We start from the raw sequence: 15,808 nt of genomic DNA, 5'->3' as shown, positions 1-15,808 counted from the left end.
TAGTCTATGTCGCGACACTATCTTGTTTACTTCTTTGTCTGATTCAGCTCTGTATGTGGCTTTTTGTCCAGCTGCACGCCTAGAACAGCATTCAGCCGCCTGACTGGGCAGCGCTTGAGCTTCAACGCTTTGGCAGCACCGCCAACTTTGGGTCATCTCGACACTCAAGCACACACTACAAACGTCTCTTCGCATATCCGCCCTTTTCCTCTCGTCTAAAAGATCAAACCCAGTCCCATCAAAGGAACCGCTAACCCGCAACGCCATGCCCATGCCGTGACGAAGAGAAGCATAATCATAAACACAACCAAATCCACCTCCATTTACTCTCCAGGCAGCAAATTGCTCTTGACAGCAAACATCTTGGACGTGACACCCGCCGTGAAGCCATCTACCTGCCTTGAGTACTGCTCCACCTGCCTCGAGTTGAGGAGCGTCTCCAGTCTGCTTGGCTCTTGGGGCAGCTTGAATAGCCTCTGCCACTCGTCTTCTGGGAGGAGTGACTGCTTAGAGGCAGTGCGCGCAGCATTCTCTGCTTTGCGCTTTTGTTGCCAGGCGGTAATCTTGGCCTGCTCACGAGCGAGAGATCGCTGGTAGTATTGGTAGTTGTTGATCTCAGTATGGTGATTCTCAATGCTCTCGAGGAGTAGATCGCACGTCTTCTCCAGGAACGGGTCGATTGAGAGGTCAAGCGAGTCGTAGTTGGGAAACAGAGGTGGCTGAGGGATGTTGGGATCTTGCTGCAGAGCAGCTAGGTTGGGTGGGAACTTGAGCTCCTCCTTTGGTGCGCTCGATGGCAGTTGGTGGAGAAGAGAGGTGAGGAGGTGTGAGTTGTGAATGGTAACTGGAAGCTCGACTAGGATGTCGTGGTAGCGAAGGCCGCTCTTTTGTAGACTGCACTTGTTAGCATTACTCTCCGGCTATGTGAATGTGCATGCATACCTCTCAGTCGTGAACTTGCCCTCCTTGTATGCCGTAACAAACGAGGGCGAGAGCCTATATGCGCGCAGATTCAGGGTACCTTGCGAGCTCCTGCTCACATCGTAGACCAAGGCAACAGTTCTCTCGTTTGGCTGGCTCTGGTAGAAGTATTGGTTCTCGATTGTGTTCAGGTTGACAAAGTTGCCCATGCTTGTGCTGGTATACCAGCCCACGTTGTTCGCATCCACATTGACTTCACGAAGAAACTTGATCATCTCGTTGCTGTAGGCAATGTTCTGCTTCGCGCGAGGGGCGGCTGCGGCAAGGTTTGCGGCGGTCTCATTCTGTCCATCGGCCTGTGCGGGAGAGACGTCGGGGAAAGGGAAAGAGTTTGTGATCTCCAAGACATTGTTCTTCTCCATACCGACTATGCTGCCAGTCGCAATCGAAGGGAACGACTTGCCGCTAGCAGTGGCAATCTTAATCGCAACCTGAAGGCCAAACGTCAGCCCCTCATTCTTGCAGCGCACTTGAGAAAAGCATCTTGATGGCACAATAGCGGGGCGCACAGTGGGGTGCTGTCTCTGCGCTTTTCCAACGTACCAAAGCATCGATCTGTACTGTCTTGAACAGCACATCCTTCTGAGTGTCCGCCATCGTGAAGTCGGAGGTATACGTCGTGGGAAGACTCGGCGAGAATGCTAACGTTGGGCGTCCGTCGTGTCAGGAAGCAGAATTCGGACTCAGTGACTCTGCCAAGATTCACGCTGCAACCTAAGCGAACACATAGCGCTAGCTCTAAAATGGTCAAGCCCGTCCTTCCTCATCCCCTCTAGATACCCATGAAAAGGGACAGAGCATGGGTTAAGGCTCTGCTCGATAGTTTCTACAGAATCACGTGGGATATCTTCATGAAGATGTAAAAAGAGCTAATAACAGTTCAAGATTTAAGACAACAGCGCCCCCATAGATGCAATGGTATCCAACTGATAATTATGAGTGCAATGATTCCTCCCGTTTGTTCGTTATGCCCCAGTGTACTCCAGTACGACAAAAAAGCCTGACTTCAAATCATGTCCTGGTCCGAGCCGCCTTTTCCACCTTCTACATCTTCCGGAACTTCTAACCCTGTAGGTGATTTCTCTTCCTCGTCTCTAATCTCAACCACCTCCTTGGAAACACAAGGTGCGTTTACTTCAACAACATTCTTCCGTTTCTGATTGCTATACGGATTCCATCGGGGTACCACGGGCTGACGCTGTGACTTGCGATTGCTAGCTTTCGGGTTCCTTGCGATGGAACCATCATCCATGCGCATCCATTCTGTATCTTCATTATCGATGTGATCTGAAATATCTGCATCATTCTCGTCTTCCCAAATCATGAGATTGGTCCCGTTAATCTCTATTGATCTGCCACCAGTGCGAGGAACGAAGAAAACATCATCGCCAGTCTTGCTGAAGTCTTGTTCCCAAGTCTCCTTTTGTTGGAGCTTGAGAATGTATTCCATTGGTAAAGCGTACAAGACATTGTCATCCTTGTCGTAGAGCTCTTTGAGCGGATAGTCCAGGCAAGCCAGTCCAAATTTACAGTCGATTCGGCTGGATAAAGGGTGTATGCGACCACCAAAGATTTTCAGTTCAAAGGAGATTCCACTTTCTGTCCACATGTTGTCGCCAAAGAAAACTTCTGGCTCAGAAAGTAGAGGGTGATCGTGATGTGGCCCAGAAACCTCGCAGAAATGAGCTACTTCATGTGCCAGGCATGTAGCCAAAAACATGTTGTATCGCAATACCATGGCTGGCTCGCGATATCGTAGCAGGCTGAGCTTTTTTGCAGTGGTGTAAAAGTCTGAATGCAAGCAGATCCGGCTGGTATGACACTTGTGGTTGATTTTTCGCATCAAACCATTCTTATAGTCTTTTACTAACCCCATTGACGCGTATGCAGTCTCTGGCGGCAAAGGGTCGTGATGGAAGTAGAAGTGCAGCGTGTCGATTTGGTTATCCAGGAAGTTTTTGAATGTTGCTCCGCGCTCTTCAGACCATGTTACGTCTTCCTTGATACGAAAGCATGGCTGGCCATACATTGCTGAAGTTTCTTGACAACGCTCCCGCTTCCCAAAAACGAGGGTATGCCAAAAGTGAGCTGTTGCCCGAGAGGTTACCAGCAACGTGGCAAGCTGTAAGGCTGGTTTCATCACCTCATAAATCCCATCCGGACAGCCATGCCAGTTTTCCAAACGAAAGATTGGGTGGATGTCATTGTCAAGCGTGCACACCGGTGGAGGTCCGTTCTCCCCAAAGGCCACGGCTTGCTTTTTGATCAAATCAACTGGATCAAACCCAAGCTTCACCGCTTTCTTCTTCGAGTTTTCCTTACGATGGCCTAGAAGCCTCCGGTACTTCTCCAACGCTTTCCGATCGGCTATCTGAGCAAGATGGTGGTTGATTGAAATGCTCAGCTGGAGGCCAAAGTCCTTGGGAACCTCGATTGTCGAAGGAGTAAAGGACAGCGATTTTTGATAACTCAAGACATCGGGTAGATCATTGACTAGCTTGTCGATGCATTCGTCCATGATCTTGCCCTCTTTCATTTTGTGAAGGATCACCGCGTTTTCGCCCGTGTCTTCAGCCTGCAGATCGCCATCACCGCCACCAGGGAGAAGGTGTCGCAGTTTCTTCGACAAAGCTGGAGGCGGTCCACATTCCGGAGGTGGAGTGACTGACTCTGTGGGTGTCCAATCCATACTATCCGGGTCTGGTCCCAGAAAAGCAGCTTTTGGTACATCATTCTGGGCTGTCGCTTCTTCCTCAGGCTCAAAATCTTGCCTCAATCGATCCTCAATGAGCTGGGTTGTATGGAGCATCGCTTCATAAGCTTTACGATACCTAAAAGGATCCATTCTGGCCGGCGTTAGTATCCTAGAAGGTTATGGTCGGATGAAGATCGAGCCAAGAACTGCGCAGATTTAAAGCCCAACCGAGTTGTATGCAAGAGATGTGAATGTAAGTGGATGTGTAAAACGTCGGTTCGCTGAGTTTGAATGTCCTCCACGAAGCTGGGTTGTTTGTTTGAGATAGCACGTTCCGCGGTTGCTCCTGCGGGGAAGCAAAGATTCGCGCAGGCCGTGTATATTGTTTTCCACTTTGTCCTCGACTAGGCCAGCAAGGAGAAGTGAGACATCCAACTCCAGCCATCTCACCGAGTTTTGGTTTCAAAGCGACGGGTTGTATTGGTTGCTATGAGAAAGGGGGTTCGCGGGTGGAGGGCATGTCTTACTCAAGTCGACGAAACGATCAACATTCAAAACCAAGAAGCCAAGGCTGCAGAAATGCCAGCAGCGTGGTGGAGATGAAGAGTGGACAAGGGTCGGTGTGAGTTGTTTAGCGTAGGCAGTAGTAAATGCCAAGACCCGCTTTCTTGCTCGCCTGAAAGCGCGCGTCCCTTGTTGACCCATCAAACATTACATCAGCATCGCCGCCAACTGTCCTGAGAGACAAGAATTTCGTTAGTGAAGCATATTCGCCTATGTTTCCTTGGAAACTCATAGACATATATTTACCAGGACCTGAGCGTAATCCAAAAGCAGACTGTCTGGCTGCCTACTTTGCATTCCAGTGTACGTACTCAGCAGGTGTTTGGGCTCTCAAAAGCTTCTATCGACAGGCTAAACCTAATCTGTTATATTTCCAGTGGGGCGCTAATAGCCAAACAAACTTGGACTTGCTCACTTACACGCAGAGTTGTAACTATCATTTTGTAGCTTAAGTCTATCTTGGCTAGCATTAGGATGCACTTTTCAGAGTGACAGTATGGCGAGAGTATTTGCGCCAAAGTGTATCCACTGTGGAACACACGTAGATGCGCAACATGCAGCATCAACTGGTATTACGTCGGTCGCAGCCGGACAAGACCAACGATCCGGTAGATTTACCGTTATTTGTATATTCATTAGCTTTTTTATCGGTTCTACGAAAGGCTCCATATATTAGGTACATGATAGCTCGGCTGCATAACAACAAGTCCTTTTGAAATATCCTTGGAAATTTTGTTTATATTGGTACCAAAATATATTTGCTTGCAAAACTAAGGAGATCTACTTTAGAGATATGAAACTAAGGGTATGTCTATCGAGAACAATGTGCACTAAAACTCGGGTAAACAGACCATTGTGGACACAGTACTATCTCTTTTTATCTAAGTCCTCAAATCGCCAGCAGAGCATGGGAGATAACTGACCAACGTGTTAGCTTGGCGAGGGACCGAGCATTCAGTAGTTATTGAAACGGGTAAAACTAGCTAACCTCAACGTAGAAAATCCAACTATGCAGATGCCTTCAAGAAGCATCTTCTGGTTTAGACTTCATATTCCTTCTGGCGTGCACTTGACCATTGGAAACACAGACTAACCTCTTCAGATATTAGCGTGACCCCCACAAATCGGTATCTGCAGACGCCGATCTCCAACTTTTTTCGAGCTCAGCACTTTTGCGACAACGCGATCGCAAACCACATTACACAACCTATACCCTTTTTCATTCTCCAGTTATGGCGCCTGTACCGAGCGAGGATGTATCTTTGTTTCACACTGAGCGTATCTCGCAATACGTCTCTATCCCGCCTTCATGCCTTTCGGATCCCTTCTCAGCAGTATGCGCGACTGTATTATCACCATTGCTCCTCACCTACTTCCCGCCCGCAAATGGTGTAGTGCTCGCATATGAGGATGTTGAATTAAGCAGCACGCCTCCGACCGCATCTGCCACCAAATCGCATTCGAAACGTGCGCAGAACGACTCGGAACGCAACAATGATTCTCACGCCGAGCCTTTGCTTTTAAAACACGTCGATGAATACGCTGCACCCTTCCTCTGGGCAACTGCCTCGTTCCTCGTATGGCGTCCGGTTCAGAATGCATACCTACAGGCCCATATTACCGATCATGCGAAAACGCATATCACACTCGCACATCTCAACACTTTCCCCGTCAGCATCCTCAAGGAAAACATGCCTGCAGACTGGTCATGGCACCAGAACGAATCAGGCAAAGTGAAGAAAGGCTGGGACGACAAACTGTCAGATGAAGGCGGCTGGTGGGTGAACGGCAAGGGGAAGAAGGTGGAGGGTGAACTGCGGGTCAGGATACGCAACATTGATGGCAGAATGGATGGTAAAGGAAAGGGAAAGGGTTTCCTGCGTGTTGATGGTTCTCTACTTTCTCAAGAGGAGGAGAAGGCGGCAAAGGCGGCACAGAAGGCAGGAAGAGGAAACAAGAAGACTACAACAGACGCAGCGAGGACACAGCAGCGGAGAGATGAGACCAACGGAGATGTCATAGAGGTTGATTCAGAGTCTGATTGAGGCGCCCTGGGCAGTACTGGGCGGCGCATTGGCGTGGTTGCATGGCTTGTGGGTTCCGAGACCATAATTGCATTAAGACGGAGTTATGGCGTTGAAAACAGCAAGATGCATTTCTCAGCATCTATGATACCACCAAATACAAATATTCTAGAACTGGAATGCCTTTTTTTCTCGATATTCATGTGCACAGACCAATCAGACAACACATACCTCCGAGGCTCCGCAAACCGCGGCTTCAGCCTTGACCCTCACATCCCACCTTGACCACCAGATCACTCTCTTACCAACCATTGCCATGTCGTCCTCCAAGAAATCGTCATCCTCATCCTCGCGCAAGTCGCGATCGCAGCCCGAAGCGGTTTACGGTCCACCGTACTCTTCATATGGAACGACCTATAGCTCCACGTCGCCATTCTGGACAATTGGCACACTATTCGGTGCTTCGAGCGTCGCGCTCGGTGCTTTTGGGGCTCATGCGTTGAAGCAGCGCATCTCTGATCCAGCCAAGATTGCCAGTTGGGGTAATGCTGCTCACTATCAGGTATGCATTTTACTATCTTTGCTGTCACGACCTCTACAGTCTCTTCCGCTTCGCCACTTGAGTCCTTGTTGAGCCCCAGAACCCCGCTAATGCACAATGCAAACAGCTCATGCACTCAGTCGTTCTGACACTTACCGCTGCCGTTGCGCCGGCGAACAAACTCGCCATGAGTCTCTTCACGGCGGGCATGGCCATGTTTTCGGGTAGCATATATCTGCTCGTTTGGGATGCGAAGAAATACAAGTCGGTAGGACCCGTTACACCAATTGGCGGGCTGTGCCTCATTGGAGGTTGGATTATGCTGGCGGCAAGGAGCAAATTGGTTCTATCCAGGGCCAGGTAGAACATGACTACCGGGAAGAGTCTAGAGTATGACTACAATAAGCTTTGGCGCAGTATGTCAAGAAGCGCTGGCAGCTATAGACACGAACATTGCTTCGCTCAGATTTACAATGAAGAACATGAACAAAACGATAGAGATGAGATGGAATTTGGCATTCTCTTCATGATTCTAGTCTGACAACATGTCACTACCCTCTAGGAATTGTCAGCTTTGTATCAAGGGAATCCTTGTACCGGCACGGTGCTTGACCACGCTCCACTCGACAGCACGTGTCTCTTGTCCGGCCTCGCTTTAGGGTCCAAAATGTCCTTACAGTGTGCTAATGTCATCTAGGCCTTTGTTAAGCGTACGGCAGGCCAATCACGGGATATGTCATTACTTGCTTGTATCCCTACGTGCGATGACTTGGTTTAGCGCAATCCTCGTCGCCGGACTGACTCGCTGAAGCTCACTTGCCATTCGTTGCGAGCAAACTCCTTTGCGCCAAGCCATATCAACTCTTCGGCCGTAGTGTCTATTTTGAGCCCCGTAGTTCCGTGTAGCTTCCCAATCCCGGGCAATGTCCGCCAGAATAAGGCGTGCAGCAGACAAAGTGACCTCCACCCCACTTGAACACGCAGGTTTTATCGCAGAGCCACTTCAAACCCTGCACGAATTGCTAGTCGCGCTAATTCAGTCTACCAAGGACACTACGTCCGTAAAATGTATTTCAAAGACAAAAGGACAACTCTCTGCTCACTGCATCCTGCAACATGGGCTCGTCGGATGGTCAAGCACCGCCAGGAATGCTGTACCTTGCAGCATTCTATGGCTCAGTACTCTTAGGACTATGGCTCCTGTTGAAAACCCTACAGGCTTTGTACAACATTTCGCCATTGCATCCGCTGAGCCACATTCCGGGTCCAAGACTGGCTGCAGCAACATACCTTCCGGAGTTCTACTATGATGTTATCAAGTTCGGTTGCTACACGAAAGAGATTGCTCGAATGCACAAGGTATATGGTAAGGATGCAATGAATCGCTGCATGCGAGAGTAAAGACTGACTATAGGCTTGTGTACAAGGCCCCCTCGTCCGCATCAACCCGAACGAAATTCATTGCGACGATGTCAGCTTCGCCGATGAGATTTATGCCGTAGGTGGACGAAAGCGTGACAAGCCAGTTCACCAAATCAACGGCTCTGCGTAAGCTGGTTCTGAATTCATGGAAAATGATTAGCTCAGCTTACAATCTTTCAGTATTGGTGAAGCAGGATTCGGCACTATTGACCATGACCTCCACCGACTTCGCCGTATCCCAGTGGCCAAGTTCTTCTCACGGTCGATGATTGCACGCCTCGAGCCTGAGCTTCACGCATTGGTCCAAAAGTTGTGCAATAAGCTTCTTGCACAATCAGGAGATGACGAAGTACTCGATATTACCATGGCATACAGTTGTTTCACCACAGACGCCATCTCATCCTACAGCTTTGGCGAAGGTTTTGGTCTCCTCAATCAAAAGGGATGGTATCCAAATTTCCGCGCGCCAACTGCATCTGTCCTTCGACCAGTATTCGTCTTCCGCTTCTTCCCATGGACCAAAAAGAGTGCCGTACTTGCGACTACCTTCATTGACTACCTTCCTAGCGATATTGCTCTCATGGTCAAAACGCTACAGATTGATATGCCTTGGAAGGTTCGCAAGGCACAAGAAGACCTGGACGCTGGCATCACTTATGAGCGACCGACTGTCTTCGCCTCCCTCTTGCAATCAGACACACACGAAGAAAAGAATCGGTTCCGCTGGATCGCTGACGAGGCAGAAGCCATTGTGGGTGCTGGAACAGAGACTACAAGTTGGGCTCTGGGTGTAATAACCTACCATCTTTTGAGCAAGCCAGAAATTCTAGCAAAATTGACAGAAGAACTGAAAACTGTCGTTGATGACGCAACAAACTTGCCCTCGTGGACTGTTCTTGAGACTCTGCCATATCTAGGCGCGGTTATCCAGGAGGGACTCCGACTTTCATACGGTGTATCTAGCCGCACTGCTCGCGTACCAACGGAGGAAAACCTACTTTACCGCGGCGAATGGAACAAGAAGAAGGTCCAATACGTTCTTCCCAAAGGTTACGCTATCGGCATGTCATCATTCATCACACACCACAACGAACGCACCTTCCCGAACTCCTTTGAATTTTCCCCCGAGCGCTGGCTAGACGAGAAGAACCAGCGAAGGAAAGAGGTTGAGCGCAGCATGTTATCTTTCTCCAGAGGTAGCCGTGCCTGCGTAGGCATGAAGTAAGTATACTCCTGTTTTTTTTTTCTAAATGAACTTTGGGAATATTGTTGCTAACATAATGACTAGTCTTGCTCTTTGTGAACTTCACCTGAGTCTGACGGCGTTGGTTCTGCGTGTGCTGCCACATATGCGCCTGTGGGATACGACCGAGGAAGATGTTCTTTATGACCACGATATGTTTATTCCTATGACCAAGCATAATAGGGGTATTCGGGTGAAGATTGACTAGTTACTCAGCTTAGCGTATCTAGCCAATAGTATGTGTATAACAATGAATGCCACCGAGGCGGTTTAGCCATATTTTGAGGCGTTTCCTTTATTTGCGCTCAAATGAATCTTTATGTTGAGTTTCTCATTTCACAGATCTTTGTTTCGCGTTTTGTTCTCTTGTGTTGATAGTAAATGGCTATTCTAGGCTTGGCCGGACGAATCAGCTCGACACCTCTAAGATACTTACATAAATACCATGGTGTTTGAAACCAGTGATGGCATATAGCCGTTGGAAAAAGAAACTTTTCAAAGAACCTACAATAGATCCGGGTGGTTTACTTTCTTATTCATCCACGTACACGGTAGCTTTGGCAAAAATATCCTTACTAGTGCACGTTGAACGGGGTCTCATCATCAATACATCAACAAACTATTTCATTATGATAAAGGATCTTGAAATCCTATATTTCACCTCATCCGATGTTGATTTCCAACGCTAACTAGCTTGGGTCTGGGTAGAGGTTAAGGAGGTAATACCGGTCCGACTAGAGAGAGTTTCCCCCTTGTAGTGATGGCGGAGGAGGAGAAGGAGAAGACGTGATTGGGATTGAAGATGTTCTTCTTAAAGTACATGGAAAGTCTGCTGGGTCTGCTTCTTGTGTACAATTTACTATTCCCACAACACGTGTGATACAAACATGTATTTCTGAGTCCGTGGGTTTCGCCGGCTAATATACACAACGAGGCAGTTTTTTTTCTTTTTCTTTTTGATAAAGCTGCAGCTCTCATGTTTAAATATGGTGGCTTAGGTGTTACCTTTACTGTGGATTTAGGGAGCAAGGGCTGATATAGAGAAATACACAGGATGTAAGGGAACACTACGAAAGGAACTGCATGAGCTGAGGGCTGGGTGCGCGATATTAGTGCATGTTGTTTATTTCAGTTAACATGGTTTTGAATCCCGAGGGTTTGGGTGCGTGTGGCTATGCTGAAGAAATTAATGGTAGGAAGTTAAATAGATAGGTGCGAAAGTTGTATGCTGGTGCAAAGACGAAGCTTAGGTCTACATTATGTTGGCATACTATACACGATATGTCACTTAGAGGTAGAGCAGGGATATGTGTCTGTTTCGAACGAGGCGTTGATGGGATGATACCTGTTGGAACTGGTTGACTCGTGCACATGTTCCTCTGAATGTATTAGCGCAGCAACTTTCATCGTATTCGCGCAGTATCTCACACTTGAACTTTATAACCTTATTTCCCAGAGACAGAGAACAAGAGAAAACGTAGCCGGGTGTCTCCTGCCCCCCCCCCATCCAAATACGTTTTGACACAACTCTTCTGCCTTCCTCTTTATCAACCAGTGTCTCGGTTTCCGCGACGCATGCAGAAACACGAACGTACCAATAAAAGGCGTACGCTCATTCACTTTGCTTGTTCAACTATAAGCCACAATGATTATCTGCTTTCGACGCTTTTCCGGAAACTTCCTCTTGCGGTATGCGCAGATACCGCATTCTGGCGCCGTGACGTTCCTCGTACCGATGATATGGGTCACCAAAAGTAACGTCAGTGCACTGGCACACAAACAAAACACAGTTCCCATTGAACCCACACAAAACAGACCTATGAAAGAGAGTCTTGGCTGTCTTCGTGACTGAACCTTTGGGTCGGGTCGGACAAGCAATGTTAGATGTGCACCGTGGCATCTTGATAGATGAGTTATAATGCATCAGTCTCTCCAAGTTAATCCAAGCGGCCATGACTCGATATGGTTGTACTAGTGCACGATTTATTCTCCTTTCCGCTGTCTACTATCGACGGATCTGCTGGATTTCCCGTTCTGGTATTTGAAACATGTTTACGAGGAAGGGTGGGAGGGTCCCTCAATATGCGGAGTTTAAACCGCAACTTGGATATGGACAGGTCAGGTTTTGGATGCGCAGCTAGCCTCAAGCCACAGTATAAAAGGGGATATCAATTTCTCCTTTTCAGGTTTGCAAATGGGTTTATAAGCTGTTGCCCGGATCCATGTCTGTGAATGTCTGTGGCTGCTAGCAGAACATGGATATTTGCTCCGCGGCCATCTTGTACCAACGCGCTTTCTTGCTCTCTCACAGACACACCCCATGTTTTCTTTTGCTATCTCGGGCCTCGTAGTGCTCTCGCTACCACTCGGCCGAGGCCTCGATGCAACCTTTGCAGTCTTAGGTCCCATTCTTTCGCGTATCCAGCTGTCTGGTTGGCAGACGGCTGCCGGGTAGCGGGATGCGCAGATATCGACGCTTTTGCTGTTTCTGTTCCTCTTCTGGCAGTAACAGGCATAAAGGCGCATGCCAACAAAGACTCGAGACACGAAAGCGGAATGGTGTACCAAGGCTAGGGATCTGACAGCCGTTTGCCGTAATCGATGGTTTATAGCCGTAGACTTCCTTTCTGGGTATGTTGGCTGATTACCGGCTGTTGTTGCAACTGAGGTGTGCCAGACAAGTCACGTCCAGAACAGCTGCACAATCACATGTTTTTTTTGAATGGAGGTCATGTAATACCACTGAGGACTGGAGAGAAATACGTCATGGAGCAAGCAGGTCGTATCTGACATAGATATGCATACGTACACAGATGCACGAGTGAAGGGAATACGAGAGAGGCGTGGAAGACGTCACATGTGGGCGAACACTAGAGTTCCCCCAAGTACACAGCCACCGAATATCCAGGCGCATTAAGCGTGGCGCAAACACCAATGCATCTGCATCGACTATCCCATTGCCCAGACGCATCTGATCTGATGTAGTAGATAGAACCGTCTTTGGGCCATGGCGAACCGGAAATGCGCGTCTCATAGAGCGACCCACTTGCGGGCTGGTCGGCCTTGTCTTGCCGCGGGCCTCAACCTAGTGCAACAATGACGTACTTGGTCGCGGATGCTGGCGCAGATCCCGCCAGGCACATTACATCTTCACAACCCGCGTCAACCCTCCTTCTTCCTTATAACAACTGAAATATTCCAAGATTCCTCCCCAGATCCTTACAGTAACCCAGCACAAATTACCAGACTTGATTGTGTTCATAAAACCTCAGTCATCATGGATGTACGTACCGCTATAAGCTACAGCATGGGCTTAACGAAGACTCCACCAGACGAGCAAAAGCTGACGAGGATGAACAGGTCTACTACTTCTACTCCTACGGCACCGCCGCATGGCTCAGTATGTTCTCAATCGCGTCTTTTCAGGCGACGACAAGTTTGCTAACGTGAAAAATAGTGACGCAATCCGTGCCTCTCATCACCTCCCCCACAATGATCGTAGCATTGCTGTCACCAGAGGTTCGCGAAGCGACGAGTATGTGATCTCTTAGTTCGCTTTATATTTCAGAAAAAGTACATTCACCAATAACACAAAATAGCTCTGGAAGTCTACTTCAGCCGTTCGCTCGGCCTCACGCTGATAGCGTTGGGAATTCTTACGGTGCTCCTCACAGGCTCTGTGCCGTTATCAAGTCGTCTCTCAGAAGGTGCGTCCCTCTCCAGGCCTCATATGTGATTACTGTATGAACCTCATCTAACTTGCTACAGGCGCAACAACCCAAGCCGAGGATCCAAAAGCACCATACGCACTGCCAACCCTTACCATAACCGCCATGTTCCACGCCGCTTATGCCTTTTATGGATACGCCATGTGGACCAAGACTGGAGTCATGTCTTTTAGCCTGGGTACACTTGGTTCTGGTTTCCTGGCCACGATCGCGCTGTGGTGCATCTTGTTCGCTAGTAGCAACGGCAGGATCAGCAGGAAGACTGGTGCGGATAAGAGGACGAGTGGGTTCCCATTCAAGAATGCTGAGGCAGACAAGAGGAAGGCTAGGTAAATGCTTAGCACTAAACGGCCTATGAAAAGTCTCTGGAGCGGATGGTGGGCGCGAATGACGCGCTTGCAACGCTTGCGTAACCATGAACATGCAAGTGGCGCCTCGTCAGCATGGAGCTGGAAATGCACATGCAGAAACTAGCACCCCACACACATTGTAAAGTCGCGTTCGGAAAGAAGCGACATTGTATATTAGTTTGAAAGCATGGAATCGATTGGTATCTTTTGAATCTAACACATCACCCCGACCGTATGCACCCTGTGCCCATCCCATAATGTTACACTGGACTTGTCCAAAAACAAGAAAACTAATAGTAAGGAGAAAAATAAGAGACATTGGAGGACCTGTTCCTCTGTTTACATTTAGTCGCTAATAAGCCCGCAAAGTGCAGGCAGGGCATGCTCCACCAGGTCAATTATACCCAAGCACACTAAGCCGCTGGAACCGGTGGCTGGAGACCTTCTTGTTGCGCAACATCCGCTGGCTTGGGAGGTTGCTGCTGCTGCTGCTGCTCCTCCTTCTTGGCTTCAGGCCTATGAGTCTGAGCACCCTCCTGGCGCCACCAGGGAAGTTTTCCATCTTTGGGAGCGATAGGCAGAGCCCTTGAGGGAGCAACATCTTTCTCGACAGCCTGCCAGCCCTCCATATCTTCTGGTATGCCTTCTTCAGCCCGTCTCCGTCGTTCTGTCGCTGCTTGTGCCTCCATGAAGTTCTCGAGCAAAAGCTCCTTGGCCTGCCACTCCTCGCGGCGCACTCGCTCCAGCTCCTCGGCTTCAGCACGCAGCTGCTCACCCTCCTTTGTTGCCCACTGCAGTTGTCTACGCAGTAGCTGGAATAGTTCGTTTGCTGGCTTGCGTAGCTCTTCGGATGTGAATTCAATGTCTGGCGGGAACTGCACTAGTGTTGGACCAGATGGGCTAGCGAGGTCTTGTAGATAGACGACATTGTTGTGGGAATAATCGGTTTCGGATGTGGTTGCAGCAGCAGCCGCTGCTGTTGCGCTGTTAGGTGGATGCGATGGGGATCCGGGGGTCGAGGCCTTATCGTGTGGTAGCTTCTTGCCTTCGTTGTTGAGGACGAGCTTCAGGCGCTGCTTGTTGTTGGTCGGGTTAGACGAGTGATGCTTAGGCACGGGGTCAGAGGGTCGCAGGGCTTCGGTCTCGTGCACAGTGCGCATGTGTTTGGCCAACGCATCGGAGCGGGTGAAGGAGCGGTCGCATTCTGAGAGTGTATTTTAGCACGTGTCTCGAGATTCGGGGCAGAATATGGAGGGTTGTACCTGGAAGCGTGCAGTAGAATGGCTTCTCGCGCGTGTGGGAGCGCATGTGTGCCCGCAGTGCGTAGCCACTAGCATGGGGGATGCCCTTTCGAGTGCAATCGCTCCACTCGCAGCTGTACTTCTTTTGCCGAGTTCCAATGTGATCGTCATGAAGATGCTCGACCAGCTTGTCCATGTTGTGAAGATCACCGGCTGTGCATCCGTCCCACTTGCAGATGGTGACTTGCTCCTGGCCGTAGTCGTCGTCTTGCGACATGCCCGGGTGGTGATGGGGCGAGGCTGGCACCGAGCCATCAGTGTCTTCGGACAGTTCTTCGTCTAGATCTGGCGGCATCGTATTGATGGGAGCTGGCGGCGACGAGGGCGCGCGAACGTTCAGGCGTGGTCGCTTGTTGGGGCGCTGGTCATGGTCAGGCGTGGCTTCATAGCTGCGTGGACGGCTTCCTTTTACATCCTCGGGGAAATCATCGCTCCCATATTCTGATAGGTCTGAGGGTGATTCTGTCATGACGGCGAGGTCAACTTATTGGTGGTGACGGTCAAAGGCGACGGTGAAGGTGAAGGTGAGAGTGAATGTGGACTGCGCGTTGGCCCAAGGAAGCGTGTTGCGCCTCCCGGCGCGCTCGACGTCTAGCGCATGTGCAGGGGCCAGGCGTTGAGCGAACGGCGCACTTTTCTGCGCAACCAATCTTGCACACTTCCAACTCTCCGCCTCGCAACACCAACAACATGTCAGACAAGCTCTTGTCGCTTCGCAGAGAAACGCCTGTTTTCGCCATTCTCTCTTGGTAACGGGTGCTGGGCTACAGTCGCGCCTCATACTATATGTAAGTATACTTGACTCTCCTTCACCCTATCTTCCATGATGATTTATCCCAGAGTTCTGCAATTCCAAAGAGCTGCCTCACAGTAGCTCAAATGCGGATTAGCTCATACACTACACATATACCTGACTTCATTTTTACATGAATCAAAGCTTGTTATACATTATAGTTACA

The 15,808-nt window shown here is 49.4% G+C and overlaps 7 protein-coding genes across 7 annotated transcripts; 4 read left to right on the top strand and 3 right to left on the bottom strand.

Annotated features, from left to right (window-relative positions):
- Positions 1-323: 323 nt before the first annotated feature.
- Positions 324-1,578, bottom strand: COCVIDRAFT_36828 (hypothetical protein; the record flags this gene model as incomplete). The annotated part of the gene is made up of 3 exons (XM_014702268.1): positions 324-894; positions 943-1,412; positions 1,525-1,578. 3 exons carry the CDS (start codon positions 1,576-1,578, stop codon positions 324-326), a joined length of 1,095 nt encoding a protein of 364 aa, XP_014557754.1.
- A 409-nt stretch (positions 1,579-1,987) lies between these two features.
- On the bottom strand, positions 1,988-3,826 carry COCVIDRAFT_96336 (hypothetical protein; the record flags this gene model as incomplete). The annotated part of the gene is made up of 1 exon (XM_014702267.1): positions 1,988-3,826. One exon carries the CDS (start codon positions 3,824-3,826, stop codon positions 1,988-1,990), a length of 1,839 nt encoding a protein of 612 aa, XP_014557753.1.
- Positions 3,827-5,472: 1,646 nt separating this feature from the next.
- COCVIDRAFT_25689 (hypothetical protein) lies at positions 5,473-6,285 on the top strand (the record flags this gene model as incomplete). Its single annotated transcript, XM_014702215.1, has 1 exon — positions 5,473-6,285. The coding sequence occupies one exon, from the start codon at positions 5,473-5,475 to the stop codon at positions 6,283-6,285; it is 813 nt and encodes a 270-aa protein (XP_014557701.1).
- A 295-nt stretch (positions 6,286-6,580) lies between these two features.
- COCVIDRAFT_36825 (hypothetical protein) lies at positions 6,581-7,169 on the top strand (the record flags this gene model as incomplete). Its single annotated transcript, XM_014702266.1, has 2 exons — positions 6,581-6,826; positions 6,933-7,169. The coding sequence occupies 2 exons, from the start codon at positions 6,581-6,583 to the stop codon at positions 7,167-7,169; spliced, it is 483 nt and encodes a 160-aa protein (XP_014557752.1).
- A 785-nt stretch (positions 7,170-7,954) lies between these two features.
- COCVIDRAFT_96502 (hypothetical protein) lies at positions 7,955-9,678 on the top strand (the record flags this gene model as incomplete). The annotated part of the gene is made up of 4 exons (XM_014702265.1): positions 7,955-8,171; positions 8,233-8,353; positions 8,408-9,448; positions 9,516-9,678. The coding sequence occupies 4 exons, from the start codon at positions 7,955-7,957 to the stop codon at positions 9,676-9,678; spliced, it is 1,542 nt and encodes a 513-aa protein (XP_014557751.1).
- Positions 9,679-12,747: 3,069 nt separating this feature from the next.
- On the top strand, positions 12,748-13,531 carry COCVIDRAFT_25686 (hypothetical protein; the record flags this gene model as incomplete). The annotated part of the gene is made up of 5 exons (XM_014702214.1): positions 12,748-12,753; positions 12,831-12,870; positions 12,928-13,005; positions 13,070-13,177; positions 13,239-13,531. The coding sequence occupies 5 exons, from the start codon at positions 12,748-12,750 to the stop codon at positions 13,529-13,531; spliced, it is 525 nt and encodes a 174-aa protein (XP_014557700.1).
- Positions 13,532-13,961: 430 nt separating this feature from the next.
- COCVIDRAFT_96285 (hypothetical protein) lies at positions 13,962-15,318 on the bottom strand (the record flags this gene model as incomplete). Its single annotated transcript, XM_014702264.1, has 2 exons — positions 13,962-14,752; positions 14,811-15,318. 2 exons carry the CDS (start codon positions 15,316-15,318, stop codon positions 13,962-13,964), a joined length of 1,299 nt encoding a protein of 432 aa, XP_014557750.1.
- Between the last annotated feature and the right edge of the window lie 490 nt (positions 15,319-15,808).

This window comes from Bipolaris victoriae (genome assembly GCF_000527765.1).
Source record: "Bipolaris victoriae FI3 unplaced genomic scaffold scaffold_32, whole genome shotgun sequence".
Lineage (NCBI taxonomy): Eukaryota > Fungi > Ascomycota > Dothideomycetes > Pleosporales > Pleosporaceae > Bipolaris > Bipolaris victoriae.
Note: the sequence above shows the minus strand (reverse complement) of the source record. Positions and strands in the feature narration are given on the sequence as shown.